This window comes from Myxocyprinus asiaticus, chromosome 5, assembly GCF_019703515.2.
Source record: "Myxocyprinus asiaticus isolate MX2 ecotype Aquarium Trade chromosome 5, UBuf_Myxa_2, whole genome shotgun sequence".
In the NCBI taxonomy this organism is placed as follows: domain Eukaryota; kingdom Metazoa; phylum Chordata; class Actinopteri; order Cypriniformes; family Catostomidae; genus Myxocyprinus; species Myxocyprinus asiaticus.
The window spans coordinates 25,181,210-25,202,135 of record NC_059348.1 but is presented as its reverse complement, the minus strand read 5'-3'; the positions used below and the strand labels follow the sequence as shown (position 1 = coordinate 25,202,135).

At 38.9% G+C, this 20,926-nt stretch overlaps 1 protein-coding gene across 4 annotated transcripts in view; it reads right to left on the bottom strand.

Moving 5' to 3' along the window:
• LOC127440386 (glycogen debranching enzyme-like) overlaps positions 1–20,926 on the bottom strand; it is a 39,343-nt gene that overhangs the window by 11,905 nt on the left and 6,512 nt on the right. For 3 of the 4 annotated variants that reach the window (XM_051696913.1, XM_051696914.1, XM_051696911.1), the window contains 20 exons: positions 20,778–20,889; positions 20,563–20,689; positions 19,696–19,798; positions 19,526–19,623; positions 19,148–19,287; positions 14,152–14,339; positions 12,631–12,754; positions 10,112–10,275; positions 9,918–10,019; positions 8,809–8,964; positions 8,126–8,276; positions 6,720–6,844; positions 6,317–6,429; positions 4,246–4,380; positions 3,500–3,630; positions 3,123–3,259; positions 2,451–2,584; positions 2,064–2,239; positions 1,427–1,529; positions 1,036–1,261 (listed from right to left, as the gene is read on the bottom strand). In XM_051696913.1, coding sequence (XP_051552873.1) covers positions 1,036–1,261; positions 1,427–1,529; positions 2,064–2,239; positions 2,451–2,584; positions 3,123–3,259; positions 3,500–3,630; positions 4,246–4,380; positions 6,317–6,429; positions 6,720–6,844; positions 8,126–8,276; positions 8,809–8,964; positions 9,918–10,019; positions 10,112–10,275; positions 12,631–12,754; positions 14,152–14,339; positions 19,148–19,287; positions 19,526–19,623; positions 19,696–19,798; positions 20,563–20,689; positions 20,778–20,889 — 2,745 coding nt within the window. Of the gene's footprint in view, positions 1–1,035; positions 1,262–1,426; positions 1,530–2,063; positions 2,240–2,450; positions 2,585–3,122; positions 3,260–3,499; positions 3,631–4,245; positions 4,381–6,316; positions 6,430–6,719; positions 6,845–8,125; positions 8,277–8,808; positions 8,965–9,917; positions 10,020–10,111; positions 10,276–12,630; positions 12,755–13,077; positions 13,202–14,151; positions 14,340–19,147; positions 19,288–19,525; positions 19,624–19,695; positions 19,799–20,562; positions 20,690–20,777; positions 20,890–20,926 lie in introns of all 4 variants that reach the window. The other variant, XM_051696912.1, reaches the window with a different exon arrangement.

Sequence of the window (20,926 nt, the reverse complement as noted above, 5' to 3'; positions counted from 1 at the left end):
TGTTATGCATACCTTTTCAAACCAATGATAAAAATTGAATGGAGTGACACTTAAATCAGTGTCACATAATTATCCTTAAATGAGTTTCAGTGACACTTAATTATCCCCAAATTGGTTTCAAAGTTTTGTTATAAATGGCATTTTCATAAAAAAATAATTAATAAATAAATAAAAAAACATAAAAACTCTGGGTTTTAATTTAATGTGTGGAATTCAGTGTGATTAATTATAAAAAAATGAATGCAATCAATCATGTCCCTGGACCAATCGGAGCAATTTAAGCTTGAAGTACCTGTTTTCAGCAGGGGGCAGTAAGCTAAACTCCAGCTGTTTAAGCAACGCACAGCTGTACAGACAACAAACTACACTCAGGTTTGCCTGACAAAAGCAACATCACAATGAGAATGTGTTCTTGCATTCAAAAACAGTGGGAAGGAGCGCAATTCCAGATGCAGGGATCTCTAAATGTGTTTTTCTAAATTTTAAACTTAGTTTAACTTTTTTTATCATGACGCAACCAAAGTGAGATGCTCCAAAAGTGTCCGTTATTGGGGGGAGGCTTTCTCAGCAATTATATAAACAAATTATATTGAGTTTAATCGTTATTAATTAATCTATATGCCATGTGTAGAGCCGAGGAGGGCGGGGCCGGGCTGGAATGAGACACACCCGGTCCCCAATCAGCCTGATGGGGCGCGCGAGGGATAAAGGCGGCCGGGGACGACAGTTCGGGAGAGAGAGAATTACAGACAGCTGTGCTGTATATTTTTTGGTTGTGTGTTTTGTTTAAATTGTTCATTAAATTATTAAGTTGTCAAGCCGGTTCTCGCCTCCTCCTTTCCACTGAACCCCCTTACACCTTGTAATTGATTTGATTACAAATTATATTCAATTGACAGTCCTTATATAAAAACATATTTCCCAACATAAACATATATGGGGATGGGGGGGTCAGTATACCCTGCTGCACAGACAAAATGTAAGAAACAATGGTCTATTATGAGTTCTATTGAAATATGTATGTCAGTGGCTTACCACAGTGCCAGGTGCCAGGGGCTTAGAGTCATCTGTGGGGTACATCCTGGACACGGGGCATTGGAGGATGTCAGTGCCATTGGGCACCATAGTGCAGTAGTCCTGAATGCACTGCAGCCACCACCACACCGCATCACGACAGTTAAAGCGCGCTCCCACACCCTCTCCCAGCAGGTTTGGGATCAGGCCGTGTCTCAGAGTGCCAGCAAAGGCCAGGATAATGTTCCTGTGTGAGGAAGCAGGAACAACTGAGATGGAGAAAACTCATCTCTACTGACTGACATCCACAAGAGTAAGTTTTCAAATCAGTCTGAGGTCATCCATATGCTTCTCTGTAGATTTTTGGAATAATGAATGGAGTTCACTCATAGGATGCTTGTTGGATTAATACCTGGCCTCCAGGTGACGGCCGGTGACCAGCATGAGTCCACGCAGGGCGATGAACGTGTCTCTGCCCCAGCAGCGGAAGATTCCAGCAGAGAAATGAGGTAAGCCTACAGAATGAAGAAATCATCAAGAAAAATACCATCTTACAATTTAAACAAGATTGAAGAGCAAGAACCTGTGACACTAACATGCTGGCTCACAATTAAGTTTTGAACCTACATCCATATGTTAGTATCCTGGATCCTTAAAGGAATAGTTCACCCAAAAATTTAAATTCTGTCATCATTTACTCACCCTCATGTTGTTCCAAAGCTGTATGACTTTCTTTATTCTTTGGAACACAAAAGGAGATGTTCGGCAGAATGACAGCACCAGTCACCGTTCACTTTCATTGTATGGAAAAAAGATTCAATGAAAGGGAATGGTGACTGAGTCATTCTGCCGAACAACTCCTTTTGTATTTCATGGAAGAAACTTATCCAGGTTTGGAACAATATGAGGGTAGGTAAATAAAGACAGAATTTTCATATTTGAAATATCCCTGTAACCACTGGGCTGCCAGCACTAGTTAAATAATGTACTCAGGTGACAAGAGCAACTTCATTGTGATAACATAAACTGAAGGGTTTTTGTGGGATCACCGGCAGCCATGGAGACACAGCACTGCTCCTTCTGCTTAGTGATCTCATTGATACGGTAAGGCACATCGGGCAGGGTTGGTGAGAGAGGCGGAAGAGCTGGTAATCGTCCAACACCACACATCTGAACCGATCCCAGAGCCAGCAGCTTCACGAAAGATGAGCCATTCTGCACAAAACTAACACACAGACAAATGCACACAATAAGGCTAATCTTGTAAGAGCCCTAAGAGTGAAACACCTTTTGAATTATGAAAAACCTGAGCTTGAATTTTCTTGATTTGTTTGTTTAATCAATAAAACTTTCACAATGTAAAAGTAAATATATGGTAGGACAGACATAATCTAGAGGATGAAGGATAATTTGTCTGTTGTTCTTTAGACACTGACCTTGACATCTGTTTGAAGGTCACGTCAAGGGCAGTTGTGTAAGCCCCAACCAGGATGGCATCAAAGTAACAAGGGATGAGGTAGCGAGGGATGTGTTTCAAGTAAGCAAACATAGCCTGGAACCACTGACCCACCTAAGGACAACAGAAACCCAAAACCTTTAACCTCAAAGGGGTAATTCACCCAAAACTGAAAATTCTGGCATCATTTACTCACCCTCATGTTGTTTCAAACTCATGACACTCTTTCTTCCATGGAACCCAAAATGAGAACAAAACCACATAAAACAGTCGCAGTCACCATTCACTGGAAAATGCAATGAAAGTAAATGGTGACTGAGACTGTCAGTCCTTAACATTCTGCCAAACATCTCCTTTTGTGTTTCACAGAAGACAAAAAGTCATATGTGTTTGAAATGCATGATGACAGACTCCTCATTTTTGAGTGAACTAACCCTAAACCTTTGCATAGCTACACACTTATCTAATGGATTAAAGAGTTAGTAATGGATAAGGGTAGCAGTCTCTGCAGAAATGACATGGTTTGTTTTGACTTTATGTAGAAGGTACTCATGTTGTTAACTTGATATATTCCCAAAGCTCTTAAACTCAAATAAACCCATGAGATTAGCTGCTACACAGTGTATATTTGGAGTTCTGATCTCTTTTTCACCTCTGCCAGTGTGCCCCCGCGTGACATCAGCCTATTGCTCACGTAGTCAATCATCCAATCCCCTTGCCTCAGGTTGTCACAAAATGGGTGGCCCAGATCATTTTTGGGTCGAATATCTGCCATCACTGACAACAGACCTGTGTGGGTGACATGACAACAGGACTAAGAAAAGTACAAATGAGTGGAGCTTTTATAAAACGCAGCAGCATTACTTGGATTAACCTAAAATAAAAGTCATTTCAAAAGATTTTTTTTCCTGCTGAAGGGTTTTAGAAGTCATTTAAGTCATCTAGTGAATAAAACTAAAAAAAATACAAATAAATCAATCAAACAAAGATAATTATATGTTACATTTACTCTAAATTACAAAACCGTACCTTGCAGACCACCATATTTGAGTGACATCCAGCCAGGGATGTTGTAACAGCCTCCTCCGTCCTCCTTCTCCTCAGCATCACAGCGAAACAGCAGGATATTCATATCAGCCAGAGTCAGCTTAGACATGATCCTATTGTTGAAAAGAAAAAGCTTCTTCAGAACTGCTCAACAATGAGTACACAGACAGCAATACCATATGGGAAAGCACTATGAGCTTTGCTCTCCTATATGGTTTTGCAATCTGTGAGTATCATATCAGGGCTACTCATTTACCCTTTGTCCACCCAAATGGTGCTGGTGCTCAGCCGGGAAAGCTGAGACTCGATGACTATGACTGAAATCAAGTCAACTATGTTATTACATAACCTGGCCACAAATAAACATATCACGTTGCAGTCTTTGTTTACAAGACTTACTCCTAGTTGAGAACTTATTTTAATATCAAAAGTAATTTAACTGAGCATCTCTATGCCATCACGAGCTGGCTTAGGCATAACAATTTAAATGGATAATGAAATTATTAGTAATCAGTTCACACATTTATTTGTGGGCCGGTGTGGCACCCATATTTCTGGCCTTTGTTGTAAATGAGCGGAACAGTTCTATATTGGTCTTCAGCACAAGGACAAGTTCCATGTCCATGGAAAAGGGGGAAATTATGACGTTCTTTTTTAATGTATTTAAATGTAGTTATATGGCACAATAAAGACTCCTCAAAAGTTACAAAATGCTAATGTCAACTCACTGTGTAAGTGGGTTCTTCAGTATGGTAGGTATGTTTTGATCAGGCAGACTGCCTGCTTTATAGAGGGGGTTGAATTGAATGAGATGATTCCTCAACACACCCACCAGCTCCTGGGATTTGGGGTCAAGACTCACCCTGAAAAAAAGAAAAAAAAAACCCCACTCTAATCTTAAACAGGTCATGTCTTATAATAATGTAACTTTATGAAAAGTCAAAAGGTTACCATAGGGCAGTGGTTCTCAACTGATGGGTCGCCAAAAAAAAAAAAAAGTTCAATCAAACTTGAAGGAATAGTTATCCCAAAATTAACTCATACAAGTTTATTTCTTCTATGCAACACAAACGAAGATATTTTCAAGGATATATGATATGTTTATTTCCATACAATGCAAGTCAATGGGGTCCAAAACTTTCAAGCTCCAAAAAGGATATAATGATAATTCATATAACTTGATCCATGTCTTCTGAAGCAATACGATCAGTTCTGGGTGAAAAATAAACCAAAATGTAACTCCTTATTCACTATAAATCTTAAAGTGTCATGACATAAAGAATCAAACTTTTTTTTTTTTAATCCCATTTTCTCCCCAATTTGGAATGCCCAATTCCCACTACTTACTAGGTCCTCATGGTGGCACGGTTACTCACCTCAATCCGGGTGGCGGAGGACAAGTCTCAATTGCCTCCGCTTCTGAGATAGTCAATCCGCGCATCTTATCGTGTGGCTTGCTGTGCATGACACCGCGGAGACTCACAGCGTGTGGAGGCTCATGCTACTCTCCGCAATCCACGCATAACTTACCACGTGCTCCATTGAGAGCGAGAACCACTTAATCATGACCACAAGGAGGTTACCCCATGTGACTCTACCCTCCCTAGCAACCGGGCCAATTTGGTTGCTTATGAGACCTGGCTGGAGTCACTCAGCACACCCTGGATTCTAACTCGTGCCTTCAGGGGTGATAGTCAGCGTTAATACTCGCTGAGCTACCCAGGCCCCCAGGAATCAAAAGTTCCTTGATCTTTTGACACATAAGAGGTCACTGTACATTAAATACATACTGTAAGTTTCAGAACTCAAAACGTCCTCCTCACTGCAAAAAGAGCATTTGTTGAAACCAAGCTGCCAAAACAACTCACTCCACTTGCTCAGACATTTGCATCTGACAGAATCCACAACAATACATCAAAGCCTAATTTAACTGATCACTTTCGTAGCCCATCCTGTAGCAGTGAGAAGTGAGATGGCATGCAGAGAGCAGGTCAATCAAGAGCAGAGAGCCAATCATAACAGTGGATGTTTACCGTCAAGTCTTAAAGAAGTAGCAACAAAACCGTGCGTTTCTGACAGAGAGTCAGAATGAGGGTGAAAAATGATCATGTTTTACAAATATATGACTGTTTTTTTAAAATGTACTGATATTAAAAGTGCACTTCCAGGAACATAATGAAATAACAAAAAGGCATGTCATGACCCCTTTAACATCAGCAGTCTTCTTGGTGCATTCATGAGAGAAACTTAATTATACTTCCTTGTGCTTGACGCAACACATTATATATCCCTGAAAATATCTTTGTTTGAGCTCCGCAGAAAAAAGCAAGTCATAGGAGTTTGAGACAGCATAAGGGTGAGTAAATGATGAGAGAATTTGCATTTTTTGTTAATTAGCATTGACAAAGTTAATCTGTCACTTGGTAGTATTGCTAATCATAGTACAACACTTCCAATAGTCCAGTGTTTGTTCCAAATTTTAAGATAGTAAATCACATTCTGCTGTTAAGCATTCACAAAATGTTCCTATTCAGCCTATGTCACAGTCATAATTTTGCATGTTGTGAGGCCTATGCAGTTCATTGTAATATTAATACAATTCATGTTTGAATATAAGGATATATTTGTTACTTTTGTATAATAAACAATTTTGGTACTGTGTTGGGTCGCTACCTTAAATCTGGGTCCTGAGGCAAAACAAGTTGAGAATCACTGCCATAGGGGACAACAATGCCATCTTTACCTAAAGGACAATAATTCTGCGTCAATTTGGGGACAGTAATGCTTTTGAAGTCTAACCTGAAAACAATGACGCTTCCAGGTGTGAGCTGCTCGAACACGATCTCCTGCACATATTCACTGCGCCCTCGAGACGTCACCCCAGCCTGCCTCACCACTGTACTGTCCTTCAGCTGAGCAGAGACAAAGAAACCTCTGAGACTAAGAGATAAGACTGACTCATGGAGTGTTGACAGTACAGTCAATCAAAAGGCTAAGCAAGTCCAGGCGGTGAAATTTTACAACCAGGCAGGAAAAGGGAGGTGGTTGAGTGGAGGAGATGAAACCAGAGCTTTCTGAGTGTTGGTGCTTAAACTGCAGAATAGGGTTTGAGCTTTTTGCTGTAGTGTGAATGTGTACTCAATTGAGGCCATTGTGTCAGCTGAAGACTATAATTAGAGCAGTCTCACATCACTTGGGTTACCTGGATGTGCTCTTTAATCTCCACTGTGTACTCAGGCATTCCATTAATGCTCCTCTCATCTTTTCTGTAGGACCCCGCCTGCCTCTCTATTGTGCGTGCCTCCAGCACTACCTCTTCAATCTTACCTGTGAGAAAAGGAAAAAGAGGATTTGTTCTGGGTTTGGGTTCAACTTATAATAGAGACAGAATATTAAACCATATATGCAAAACTATGTAAACAGGAATTCAAAATTGACCCTATTTACTTTTTTCTCATGGTTCTTATTGCGAATGATTTATTGGTGCACATTATAAAAAATAAAAAAAAAGAATAAAAAAGAAAAAAGAAAAGTCTTTCTAATCTTTAACCAAAATGATAAAAAGAACAACTTTCCTTATCTGCACAAGTTCACTGAATAAGGTTAAAAGGATAGTTCACCCAAAAATAAAAATTCTCATCATTTACTCACCCTCATGCCATCCCACGTGTATGATGGCATGATTGGTTTCTTTCTTCTGCAGAACACAAATTACGATAAAAAAAAAAAAAAAAAAAAAAATATCTTAGCTCTGTTGGTCTATTCAATGCAAGTGAATGGTGGCCAGAACTTTGAAGCTCCAAAAAGGATATAAAGGCAGCATAAAAGTAATCCATATGACTCTAGTGGTTTAATCCATATCTTCAGATCTGATAAGATAGGTGTGGGTGAGAAATAGATTAATATTTAAGAATTTATTTTACTATAAATTCTCCTCCCTGCCCAGTAGGTGGTGATCTGCACGAATAATGCGAATGGCCAAAAACAAAAAAAAGAATGTGAAAGTAAAAGTGGAGACTGACAGTAAAAACAGGATTAAATATTGATCTGTTTTCCACCCATGCCTATCATATCGCTTCTGAAGACATGGATTAAACCACTGGAGTTGTATGGATTACTTCTATGCTGCCTTTATATGCTTTTTGGACCTTCAAAGTTCTGGCCATCATTCACTTGCATTGAATGGACCTACAGAGCTGAGATATTCTTTAAAAACCTTAGTTTGTGATCAGCAGAAGAAAGAAAGTCATACATATCTGGGATGGCATGAGGGTGAGTAAACGATGAAAGACTTAATTTTGGGAACACTATCCCTTTGACCAATAGCCAAATAGCTATTTAGGCATTGTTTTAGCAAACCTGCATTCAGGTGTGGCTCCATTCTGGAATAAAACACCTACTTTTCAAGATTCAATAGATTCCAGGTTCCACCCTAAATTTTCTCGTTGAATATTCTGTTTCATTCTGAAAAACCTCACATTACAGGTTGTAAAAGGAGATTCATGTTGACTCTAACATAATCTAAATTAGAGAGAGCTAGAGAGAATATCTGATCCACTAAAAGAAGCTTCAGTATCTCTGTTGAGGAGTAGAGAACCAATGATGCACCTGGGATGCACATTGGTGGAACCTCATCTGTGTAGCGATGGTGTTTGGGGTTCTTGAAAGCAGTGCGACACACAGCAACCACAGACTGATGCGTGCTGGGACTATGACGGGTGACCGCTACAATGTCCTCATCCACTTGGTCCACAAACACCTGAGAAAACATCCAAACACAGATTGATTAGACTTGATGAACAGATGTAGATTCACACAAAAGCATGTAAACACTAATACATATAGTGCCCTGTCCCAAATGGATCATTTAATGTGGACTTTTGGTCTTGTGGCCTTCAATTTCATGGGTCTGTAAAATCCACAAGACCGTAGGTTGTCCCATTTGTCATTTCATTCAGAAAGGGTCTCATGACTAGTGACAGATCATTATTTCAGCCAGGTCAATTAATTGGCTGCTATTTGGACATTTTGAGATTTGCATTATATTAACCATCGGCCACTGAACAACCCATTTCAGTCTACCACTACTCACGAGTGTGCCCTTTGCGGACACAATGCTGCCATGATGTGCCCTTTTGCGAAGCCTGCACTGGTGCAGATTTCATAGTGGAATACTAGCCAACAGTGTATGTGTATTACAGTGTATTACGGTCACTGTGGACCCGGAAGAGGACCGCAAGGGCTGAGGGCATCATTTGGGACAGGGCTTTAGTTCAATAAACTGGGTTAACCTGGCTGAAGCCTTTTGATGCCAGTTCCTGGTGTAGCCGATTGAGGGCCAGCTTTCCAGCGATGATTCCTGACTGTAGGTTGACCTCATCAGGAGAAGAGGGTTCAGCCTTAGGATTCCATTTGGTATAGAATCGCTCTTCTGACACAACTGAGATCTGACAGCAGTAAAGAAAATAATGGACCCAAAAATGAACTTAAAGGAACGTTCCAGGTTCAATACAAGTTTAGCTCAATCGACAGCATTTGTGGCATAATGTTGATTACCACAAAAATAAATTTTGACTCGTCCCACCTTTTCTTTAAAAAAGCAAAAATCGAGGTTACAGTGATGCACTTACAATGGAAGTGAATGGGGACAACAAAAGTGAATGTGGCCAATTTTTGGAGGGTTTAAACAGAAATGTGAAGCTTAGAATTTTATAAAAGCACTTACATTAATTCTTCTGTTAAACATGTTTTTTGGGTTTGTTGATATTACATCATCATGGTAACAAAGTTGTCAAATTTGCTATAACTTTACACAGAAAAGGTTAGTAAGGGATTTTATCACACTAAAACCATGTTTACATGCATACTGTTTACGTCTTGTGGCTAAACTTTTGAAAAAGTGAGTATTTTAACGTTCAGAAATTGGCCCCCATTCACTTCCATTGTAAGTGCTTCACTAGAAAAACAAGATTTTTGCTTTTTTTAAAAAAAAGGAGGGATGAGTCAAAGTAAATATTTGTGGTAGTCAACATTATGCCACAAATGCTGTCAATTGAGATTAACTTTATTGAATCCGGAATATCCCTTTAAGTGCCTCATATATTAAATGGATCATTCCCCCCAAAATTAAAATTCTGTTATCCCCGTATGACTTTCTTTCTTCTGTGGAACACAAAAAGATGCAATGAAAGTGTCTGGTGCATCTAAAAAAGATGCAATGAAAGTGAATGGTGACTGAGACCAACATTCTATATAACATCTCCTTTAGAGATAAAGTTAAATGACTTTAGAATAACATGAGAGTGGCTAAATGATGACAGAATTTTCTTTTTTTTTTTTTGTTAATCCTACCTTTAAGCAACAGAATGTTTTGTGAGTGTCTATGAAGATGATTTCTTGCCTGGTGGGGTACTAACTCATCGTAGCCTCGAGTGCTTCCAGTGGCACAGCAGGCCATAGACACAATTGCAGAGCTGGGCAATGAATCATACACAGAGCGGACCTACAACACAGAACATCCAAATAAAAGCTCATTCAAAAGAGCCCACCATTATAATCAAGGTTATTTATCATGCAGTGTTTGAAATGGCATACTTGAATAGGGCACTCATTATCATGTGTGACATCCAGGAACATGGCATGAGCGATGCTGGGCACCAGAGGCCTGAGACTGGGCTGCAGAAAAGCCCCCACCGGCTCCCCTCCATACCGGTACACCAGCCTACCCTCCTCGTGACTATCCCCTGCACTCATCGCCTCTACAACAACATACCAAATGCAAATTATGAATGCTGCATTTTAGTGACTTACTATTAACATCACAAACTAATCTAATCATTGATATCACTTTGCTGTTAATATGTCATGATGTGTATAATCAGTGATATATTTGCCAAGTTAACAATTTGAGGTGTTTAATAACAATGACTATATTTACATGCACAAATGTGTGTCAATTCAAATTAAATTCAATCCAACTGCAGATTTCAAAAGTACTGTGTACTATGTACCCTAAACTCTGTAGTCCTCATTTATATCTGTGTACCATATATTTTGCAGGATTTTTGAATCCAACTGTGACAGTGGAAATTATTCTTCTATTTACCTTATTATTATTATTTAAGATCTGCATCACTCTTTCAATCACAACCACAATGCAAGCCAGATCAAATTCAACGATAACGGTAAAGGTTCTATTTGTTAACATTAGTAAATGCATAAGGTATTACGAACTGTGAACAATATACTTTTACAGCATTTTTTAATCTTGGTTAATGTTCATTTATAAAGATACAATTGTTTATTGTTAGTTCATAATGCATTAGTGTTCATATATATAACTTTTAATTGAAAAAATGTATACAGTAGGTTGAAATTAACAAGTGTTTTTCATTGTTAGTTTATGTTAACCAATGTACTTAAAGGAATAGATCACCCAAAAATGTAAATTCTGTCACAGTCCTGTCAATTTGTCAGGTTGGGTTTTTGTCTGACGGGACCATGGCATCATCGCCCCATGTTCTGTCTTGTGTTTCATGTCCTGTCTTTGTGTTTAGCGCACAGGTCCGGGTGTGAGTTACCGCCGTGCACTCTTCAGTTGGTCTTGTTTGTGTCCGAAGCATGGTGCCTTGATCCCGACTTCCTGTCTGGTTCGGTTTCGGTCTGTGTTGGGATCCGGACACTCATGCTCCATGTTCTGTTTGATTTGGTCTAATTGTGTTAACGATTTCCCTCATGTGTTTCAGGTGCCGCTGGCACGCGGAATCAGCATTTCCATGGGAACCCTTATTGTTTCCATGGGAATGCTGATCATGCCAACTTTCAGCTGCCGAGCAGCACCTGTCCCTTGTTTGCTCCTGCTTATTTTAATCCCCTCGTGTGTCATGTCCTTTGCTGGATTGTTGAATGAGTTTAGTGTTGAATTGTGTTTGATGTGAAGTAACTTACTTCACTCTCTCTGCCAAGTTGGTCCTGTCTTGTGTACCTGTTTGGTTGCCCGTCTCTGCCCGTGTGTCAGGAGTGTAGTTACATTCCAGCTTGCTGTATGCTTGTTCTCTGTGCTCACGAATCTTCAACAGAGGATTCTTCGTCTCTGCCCATGTGTCAGGAATGTGATTACCTTCAAATCTGCTGGGCGTTATTCTCTGCACCTCACTATGCTTCTGTGGAGGATTCCTACAGATCTGCTCCTGACTTCCACAATGCACACAGTTGTCTAGGAACACACTCTTCACAGATCTGCCCATAGTGTGATTATGGTGCACACTCATTCACAAGACTCCTTCCCTCTACTGTAGCTGGTGCCGGGATCTCCAGTCTTCGCCAGCACAGTTAACATTATAATTTATTGTAAATAAATCCTTTGAACTGTTCCTCTGCTTTTGGGTCCCTCTGTCTCGCTCTTCTGACAAATTCTCTCAACATTTACTCCCCCTTATGCCATCCCAGATGTGTATGACTTTCTTTCATCTGCTGAACTCAAATGAAGATTTTTAGAAGAATTTCTCAGCTCTTGCGGTCCATACAACAATTTTGAGGCTCAAAAAAAATCCCATAAATCAGCATAAAATTAATCCATAAGACTCCAGTGGTTAAATCAATGTCTTCAGAAGCGATATGATAGGTGTGGGTGAGAAACAGATCACTTTCACATTCTTCCTCTTGTGTTTTTGGTGTTTACATTCTTCATGCATATCACCCCCTACTGGGCAGGGAGAAGAATTTCTAGCAAAAATTTTTTTAAATATTGATCTGTTACTCACACACACCTATCGTATGACTTCTGAAGATATGGATTAAAACACTGGAGTTGTATGGATTACTTTTATGATGCCTTCATGTGCTTTTTGGAGCATCAATATTTTGGCACCCATTCACTTGCTTTGTATGGACCTACAGAGCTGAAATATTCTTCTAAATATCATAATTTGTTTTCAGCAGAAGAAACAAAGTCATACACATATGTGATGGCATGAGGGTGAGTAATGATGAAATAATTTTCATTTTTGGGTGAACTATCCCCTATTGTTAACAAATACAACCTTATTGTAAAGTGTTACCATACAATTCAACATTAGTGTCATTTCATATTTTTGTGTTAATGAACGTCATACCTCTGATAAGCGACGAGATTCCTAATCTAGTCACAAAGATATTATCCAGCTCCTCGCTGCCTGTGAAGAGCTCGGCCACCACATACAGGTCAGGCCTGAGAGTGCGGGCAGCATCCAGCATGAACTGCAGCAAGCAGGGTTAGAGCGAGACACACACCCAAGAGTGAAACCACCAAACATTAGTGTGTTTGAGGGGTGCGAGAAATGGGTTCAGAGAGGGAAGAGTCATGCCTCACATCAAACCAATATGAGCCAAAAAGTAGAAAACAAGATTTTCAAAGGCCAATAGAGAGTTTTGGGATGGTATTATATGAATGGGAGATTCAGAAGAGATAGAGGGGTAATGAATGGGGATTGACAGAAACAGATAAGGATGGAAAGCAGGAGGAGAGAGACACACAGATAAGACTTAATTAGTGTCATGCTTAAATAATGTGTCTCCTGTACCTCTGATGAGACTGGTTATTCCCAGCCGGTTTACAAACACATTGTCAATGAGCTCGCTGCCTGTAAAGAGCTCGGCTATCACATAGAGATTGGGTCTGACTGCTCTGGCTGCTGCCAGCATGGCCTGCAGGGCACAACAGGTGTTAACAGCGAAAGGGTTTGCTGAATAGAAAACTGTCTGTTAATGCTAGATGTGAATTTCTATTAATGTGACATATTTCTGAGTGAAACAGGATATTCAGTGTGAGAAATGAAGGACTTGATTTTATCCACTGGAAGCTGATTGGATCATGAAAGGTGGGCTTTCCATACCAGAAAGTGGTGTTTTACATTTTTTTAATCTTTTAAGTGAAAGATTCATCGCTCTCATTCACTTCCACTGTTTTAGCTGTTAACAGCTCATTGCTGAATCAACAGAGTCAATAATTCAAAAAAACAAAAAAGGTCAATCAACAAATCAGTGAATGAATCTGAACAAATCTTTTTGCCGAACAGATTCAAAAAGAGTTTTATTCAATGGGATGAATAAAAAAACCCCCCTCTAATTCACTAATAAAAGGAAAAGAGCCAAACCAGTGCTTAAATAGCTATTTGGAAAATAACTGATGTCAACAAAAAAGGAAAGTAATTTCAGAGGAAGAACAGGTTATTAAATTTTGATTAAAGATAAAAAAAATAATAATACTTGGAATACATATTCTGAATAATTCAGAATAAGACCAGGAACTTGTATTTAGAAAGTAAACAGGGTCAAGTTTGATTTTATGTTGACTTTCATATTCCAACACCTTGTTGTCAATAAGCATGAGACAGATAATAAGCCACACGTAATATTTATTAACTTGAACTGCAATAAATGATGGAGCAATCGGTGGCTGGGGGAAAAACCACCAGCCAAAATGTACTAACCATGAGAGTAACTAATGAGCTCATCATATAAAATGTGTAGGGAGAAGTATCAATCCTGCCCCCCATGTCTAATATTCATCTTTTACACATAGTTAATCTTAAACACGTTATTTATCCTTGATCTAGCCAACAGTAATAATCTTTCTTTTGACATTAGTGCGGTACCTCAGCCACATGCAGTGGAGTTGAGTGGCAGTTGTCCAGACGCACTCCCACAAAGTGCTTGGCTGTGATCTCGGTATATTTCTGCATGTGGGCCCACAGGTAGGGGCAGTCCTCGGGACCGTTGCCATACCGCAGTTTAACGCTGTCGCCCCAGCAGATCAGCTCCCTCCTGATGTAAACATTGGAGCCTGACCAAAATAATAATAAGAAAAAGCAACTTTGGTTCACCTTGCTGCCAAAAAGGCTTGGCAAGTGCAGCCAATGCTTAGGTTTTTGAAACTGTGTTGATATCGCCACCTTTTGGTTCAAACAAGGATGACATCAGTTATCTGCACTAAGTGACATGACTTCATTTACATACACACTACTGAACATTATTAATATTATTATCTAGAGATGCACAATATATCAGTGGCCATATCAGTCTCTGTGAATATTAATGTATTTAAATATTAGTGTGATTAGGATGACTGGAAGCAAATAATACATATCAATTAAGATTTTTTTCGCAATTCAAACAACATATTCTTTTTCTATAGCAGATTTTAAAAACAGGCAAAGAAAATAGATAAAATATACACTGGTGGCCAAAAGTTTGGAATAATATACAGATTTTGTTCTTATGGAAAGAAATTGGTACTTTTATTCACCAAAGTGGCATTCATCTGATCACAATGTATAGTTAGGACATTAATAACATAAACAATTACTATTACTACTTCAAAGAGTTCCCATCAAAAAATCTTCCATGTGGGGGGCCTGGGTAGCTCAGCGAGTATTGACGCTGACTACCACCCCTGGAGTAGTGAGTTCGAATCCAGGGTGTGCTGAGTGACTCCAGCCAGGTCTCCTAAAGAAGCAAATTGGCCCGGTTACTAAGGAGGGTAGAGTCACATGGGGTAACCTCCTCATGGTCGCGATTAGTGGTTCTTGCTCTCAATGGGGCACGTGGTAAGTTGTGCGTGGATCGCGGACAGCAGCATGAGCCTCTACATGCTGGGAGTCTCCGCAGTGTCATGCACAACGAGCCACGTGATAAGATGCGCTGAATGACTGTTTCAGAAGTGGAGGCAACTGAGACTTGTCCTCCACCACCCGGATTGAGGTGAGTAACCGCGCCACCACGAGGACCTACTAAGTAGTGGGAATTGGGCATTCCAAATTGGGGAGAAAAGGGGAGAAAAAAATTAATAAAAATCCTCCACATGCAGCACTGACAGCTTTGTAGATCAGTTTGTCCAGATACTCAGATGACATTTCACCCCACGCTTCCTGCAGCACTTGCCATATGTGTGGCTGTCTTGTCGGGCACTTCTCATGCACCTTACAGTCTAGCTGATCCCACAAAAGCTCAATGGGGTTAAGATCCATAACACTCATTTCCAATTATCTGTTGTCCAATGTCTGTGTTTCTTTGCCCACTCTAACCTTTTCTTTTTGTTTTTCTGTTTCAAAAGTGGCTTTTTCTTTGCAATTCTTCCCATAAGGCCTGAACCCCTGAGTCTTTTCTTTACTGTTGTACATGAATCTGGTGTTGAGCAGGTAGAATTCAATGAAGCTCTCAGCTGAGGACATTTCTCAAACTAGAGACTCTGATGTACTTATCCTCTTCTTTAGTTGTACATCTGGCCTTCCACATCTCTTTCTGTCCTTGTTGGAACCAGTTCTCCTTTGTCTTTGAAGACTATAGTGTACACCTTTGTATGAATTCTTCAGTTTTTTGGCAATTTCAAGCATTGTATAGCCTTAATTCCTCAAAACAATGATTGACTGATGAGTTTCTAGAGAAAGCTGTTTCTTTTTTGCCGTTTTTGGCCTAATATTGACCTTAAGACATGCCAGTCTATTGCATACTGTGGCAACTCAAAAACAAACACAAAGACAATGTTAAGCTTCATTTAACGAACAAAGCAGCTTTCAACTGTGTTTGATATAATGACAAGTGATCTGCAAAGCTGTCATTGCTGCACGTGGAGGATTTTTTGATGAGAACTCTTTGAAGTAGTTTAAGAAGTTCTGAACATTTTAATAGTAATTTTTCACGTTATTAATGTCCTGACAATACATTGTGATCAGTTGAATGACACTTTGGTGAATAAAAGTACCAATTTCTTTCCATAAGAGCAATATCTGTACATTATCTGTACATTATTCCAAACTTTTGGCCGCCAGTGTGTGTGTGTGTGTATAATATATATATATATATATATATATATATATATATATATATATATATATATATATATATATATATATAAAATCAGATATTATATTTAGAAAAATTTGTATAATTATTGGTCATCATTATTGGTCAAGAGGTCAGGGCAGGCTATTTAGCATTGGCCGGTTACATCTGGGGCCAAAAAACATTGTTCTCCATTGACAGCCATTAAGACTTAAGACGTTAAAGTGTATTCTACTATTTCAAATATATATATATATATATATATATATATATATATATATATATATATATATATATATACACAGGTGCATCTCAATAAATTAGAATGTCGTGGAAAAGTTCATTTATTTCAGTAATTAAACTCAAATTGTGAAACTCGTGTATTAAATAAATTCAATGCACACAGACTGAAGTAGTTTAAGTCTTTGGTTCTTTTAATTGTGATGATTTTGGCTCACATTTAACAAAAACCCACCAATTCACTATCTCAAAAAATTAGAATATGGTGACATGCCAATCAGCTAATCAACTCAAAACACCTGCAAAGGTTTCCTGAGCCTTCAAAATGGTCTCTCAGTTTGGTTCACTAGGCTACACAATCATGGGGAAGACTGCTGATCTGACAGTTGTCCAGAAGACAATCATTGACGCCCTTCACAAGGAGGGTAAGCCACAAACATTAATTGCCAAAGAAGCTGGCTGTGCACAGAGTGCTGTATCCAAGCATGTTAACAGAAAGTTGAGTGGAAGGAAAAAGTGTGGAAGAAAAAGATGCACAACCAACCGAGAAAACCGCAGCCTTATGATTGTCAAGCAAAATCGATTCAAGAATTTGGATGAACTTCACAAGGAATGGACTGAGGCTGGGGTCAAGGCATCAAGAGCCACCACACACAGACATGTCAAGGAATTTGGTTACAGTTGTCGTATTCCTCTTGTTAAGCCACTCCTGAACCACAGACAACGTCAAAGGCGTCTTACCTGGGCTAAGGAGAAGAAGAACTGGACTGTTGCCCAGTGGTCCAAAGTCCTCTTTTCAGATGAGAGCAAGTTTTGTATTTCATTTGGAAACCAAGGTCCTAGAGTCTGGAGGGAGGGTGGAGAAGCTCATAGCCCAAGTTGCTTGAAGTCCAGTGTTAAGTTTCCACAGTCTGTGATGATTTGGGGTGCAATGTCATCTGCTGGTGTAGGTCCATTGTGTTTTTTGAAAACCAAAGTCACTGCACCCGTTTACCAAGAAATTTTGGAGCACTTCATGCTTCCTTCTGCTGACCAGCTTTTTAAAGATGCTGATTTCATTTTCCAGCAGGATTTGGCACCTGCTCACACTGCCAAAAGCACCAAAAGTTGGTTAAATGACCATGGTGTTGGTGTGCTTGACTGGCCAATAAACTCACCAGACCTGAACCCCATAGAGAATCTATGGGGTATTGTCAAGAGGAAAATGAGAAACAAGAGACCAAAAAATGCAGATGAGCTGAAGGCCACTGTCAAAAAACCTGGGCTTCCATACCACCTCAGCAGTGCCACAAACTGATCACCTCCATGCCACACCGAATTGAGGCAGTAATTAAAGCAAAAGGAGCCCCTACCAAGTATTGAGTACATATACAGTAAATGAACATACTTTCCAGAAGGCCAACAATTCACTAAAAATGTTTTTTTTATTGGTCTTATGATGTATTCTAATTTTTTGAGATAGTGAATTGGTGGGTTTTTGTTAAATGTGAGCCAAAATCATCACAATTAAAAGAACCAAAGACTTAAACTACTTCAGTCTGTGTGCATTGAATTTATTTAATACACGAGTTTCACAATTTGAGTTGAATTACTGAAATAAATTAACTTTTCCACGACATTCTAATTTATTGAGATGCACCTGTGTATATATATATATTTATCACTTACAGTTGAAGTCAGAAGTTTACATATACCTTAGCCAAATACATTTAAACGCAGTTGCTTGGCTAGGGCAAAATGCCCCAAAAAGATGTGATTTAAAATCTGCCAAAAAACTTGGTCACTGGCAAAACATCTGCTATAATATCTACAGTATATATATATATATATATATATATATATATATCAGTTATATCAGTTGAAGTTAGAAGTTTACATACACCTTAGCCAAATACATTTAAACTCAGTTTTTCACAATTCCTGACATTTAATCATAGAAAACATTCCCTGTCTTATGTCAGTTAGGATCACTACTTTATTTTAAGAATGTGAAATGTCAGAATAATAGTAGAGAGAATTATTTATTTCAGCTTTTATTTCTTTCATCACATTCCCAGCGAGTCAGAAGTTTACACACACTTTGTTAGTATTTGGTAGCATTGCCTTTAAATTGTTTAACTTGGGTCAAAGGTTTTGGGTAGCCTTCCACAAGCTTCTCACAATACTATTATTCTGACATTTCACATTCTTAAAATTAAGTATATATATATATATATATATATATATATATATATATATATATACACACTGTAGATATTATAGCAGGTGTTTTGCCAGTGACCAAGTTTTTTGGCAGATTTTAAATCACATCTTTTTGGGGCATTTTGCACTAGCCAAGCAACTGCCATTAAGATGAATGGGAATGCTAAAGGGTAGCTTTCTCCAGGTGTTATAGACCTCTTTGGGATTAGCCAAAATGTCTTCAATGATGCATCCCTAAATGTATTCCTAGCTTAAAAAATGCATGAATACTTGCATAAACTACATTAATGTGTGAATGTGTGTGTGTGTGTGTGTGTGTGTGGGTGTGTGTGGGTGTAAAAAATATAACAAAAAGACAGAATGGTGGACCTGGCTCTGCAAAGTTCCTCAGGGGATCGTCCCCCATGACCCAGCCATTGTGGGCCAGGAAGTGACAGGCCTTTTCTGGCTTATTCAGTAGCTCCAGATCCTGCTCCAAAGTCGATTCCTCAAATGGGAAAGTGAAATATCTGCACAGACAAATGATTTTAGAAACATAAGTATTATTCTATAAAGGTGTTTAAAATTACTGTAATATATTATAAACAGTAGCCAGCAAAAAAAAAAAAGAAATATATATATATATATATATATATATATATATTATATTATATTTTATATATATATATATATATATATATTATATTACATTTTATATATATACTAGACAGACAGACAGATAGAGGCTGACTGTATGAACTGTGCTACCTTGTGACTAGAGGATGTTTCCTGGTGACGGGGCCCTGCTTGGGTCCATGGTCAGCCAGTCGCTCATATGTCACAGTTCCATTAATGCAGTTAGCAGCCTGATGATATAGAACTTACATTACTGCACTGGTCTACAATGATATAAGAGGTAAAGGTGCAGATAGACTCACCTGCTCCTGATGGTGCTGAATTTCTCTGTACTGTTCACCATTCAGTTCCTCCAGTCTCTTCTTCAGCCAGTTACAGCATTCTTCAATGGCACCAGGACTGTTCCTAAAATAACACAATTCACATGATGTTTTTAATGTGAAGGGCGTTAACTTAAACAGTTAAATGCAGTTCTGGGTTGGCAGATATTAAGTGTCTTGGCATACAGTTCATGAATAAGTGGCATTCATACTGCAGGTCTAAAATACACATAAAAGAAAAAGAAGTAGTAGTCTATTCATAAGAATTTGGTACTTCAAATGTGCTGTAAAATCATTACAGCACATTTGAATAATAGGTAAATGGCCATTTGTGTCTTATGTTCTTTTGCGCATGTCCTTGCTGAATGTCAGGCATTCTTCTATGACAGTAACATGCTCCTTATATACATAGAAAATGTGGTGCTCATCAGGACTAACTGGATGTAGGCTGCATTAAGTTATAAAGAATTTAAGTATAATTAATCACATTGATCTACTGACAAATCATGGCTAGTATTAAAAGTGATCGATAACCATTTGATATTATGTGCTGATTGAATCCCCAAACTGCAAACGCAAGAACTGAATTTAGACTTTGCGCCGAGAATAGAAGTGGTTGGACGTCCTGGCGGGATGATCCATTTCTCAGGAAAATAGCAAATTGCGATTTGCACCACTTAATTAACATACAACATTGCGCTGACACAAAAACTGCACTTAGAATTGCCACTCTCAAGAAAATTGGATAAGACTGTAGCGCAATCACGAGAATAGAACCCACAATTTTTTTTTAGCTATATTTCCCAGCCCTACAGAACATGTACTTATAACGTGCAACAACATACTAACCCCTGGGGCACAAAGATCTCCAGTGCAGAGTTCATGTCCACTGTATTCCCGAAGCGTCTGTACTGAGGGTCCTGAATGATCTTCAGTTGCTGTTTACCATCAGTCTTACTCCTATCAGGTTTGGCTCCTGTATAGACAATTTAAAACAAAATCAAGACAAACTAACATTTTAATTTCTCTTAATGCAAGTCTCTGAGAACCTTCAAGGAATTCACCGTTTTGGAGTAAAGTTCTAAATTGCTCCACCACCGATTCCACTTTGACTTGGAAGAACTCCCACAGTTTAATCTTGGGATACACATCTTGCCAGAGAATCCCACGAATGGCCTTATAGAAACAACACAGGAAAGGAAATAAGGACATG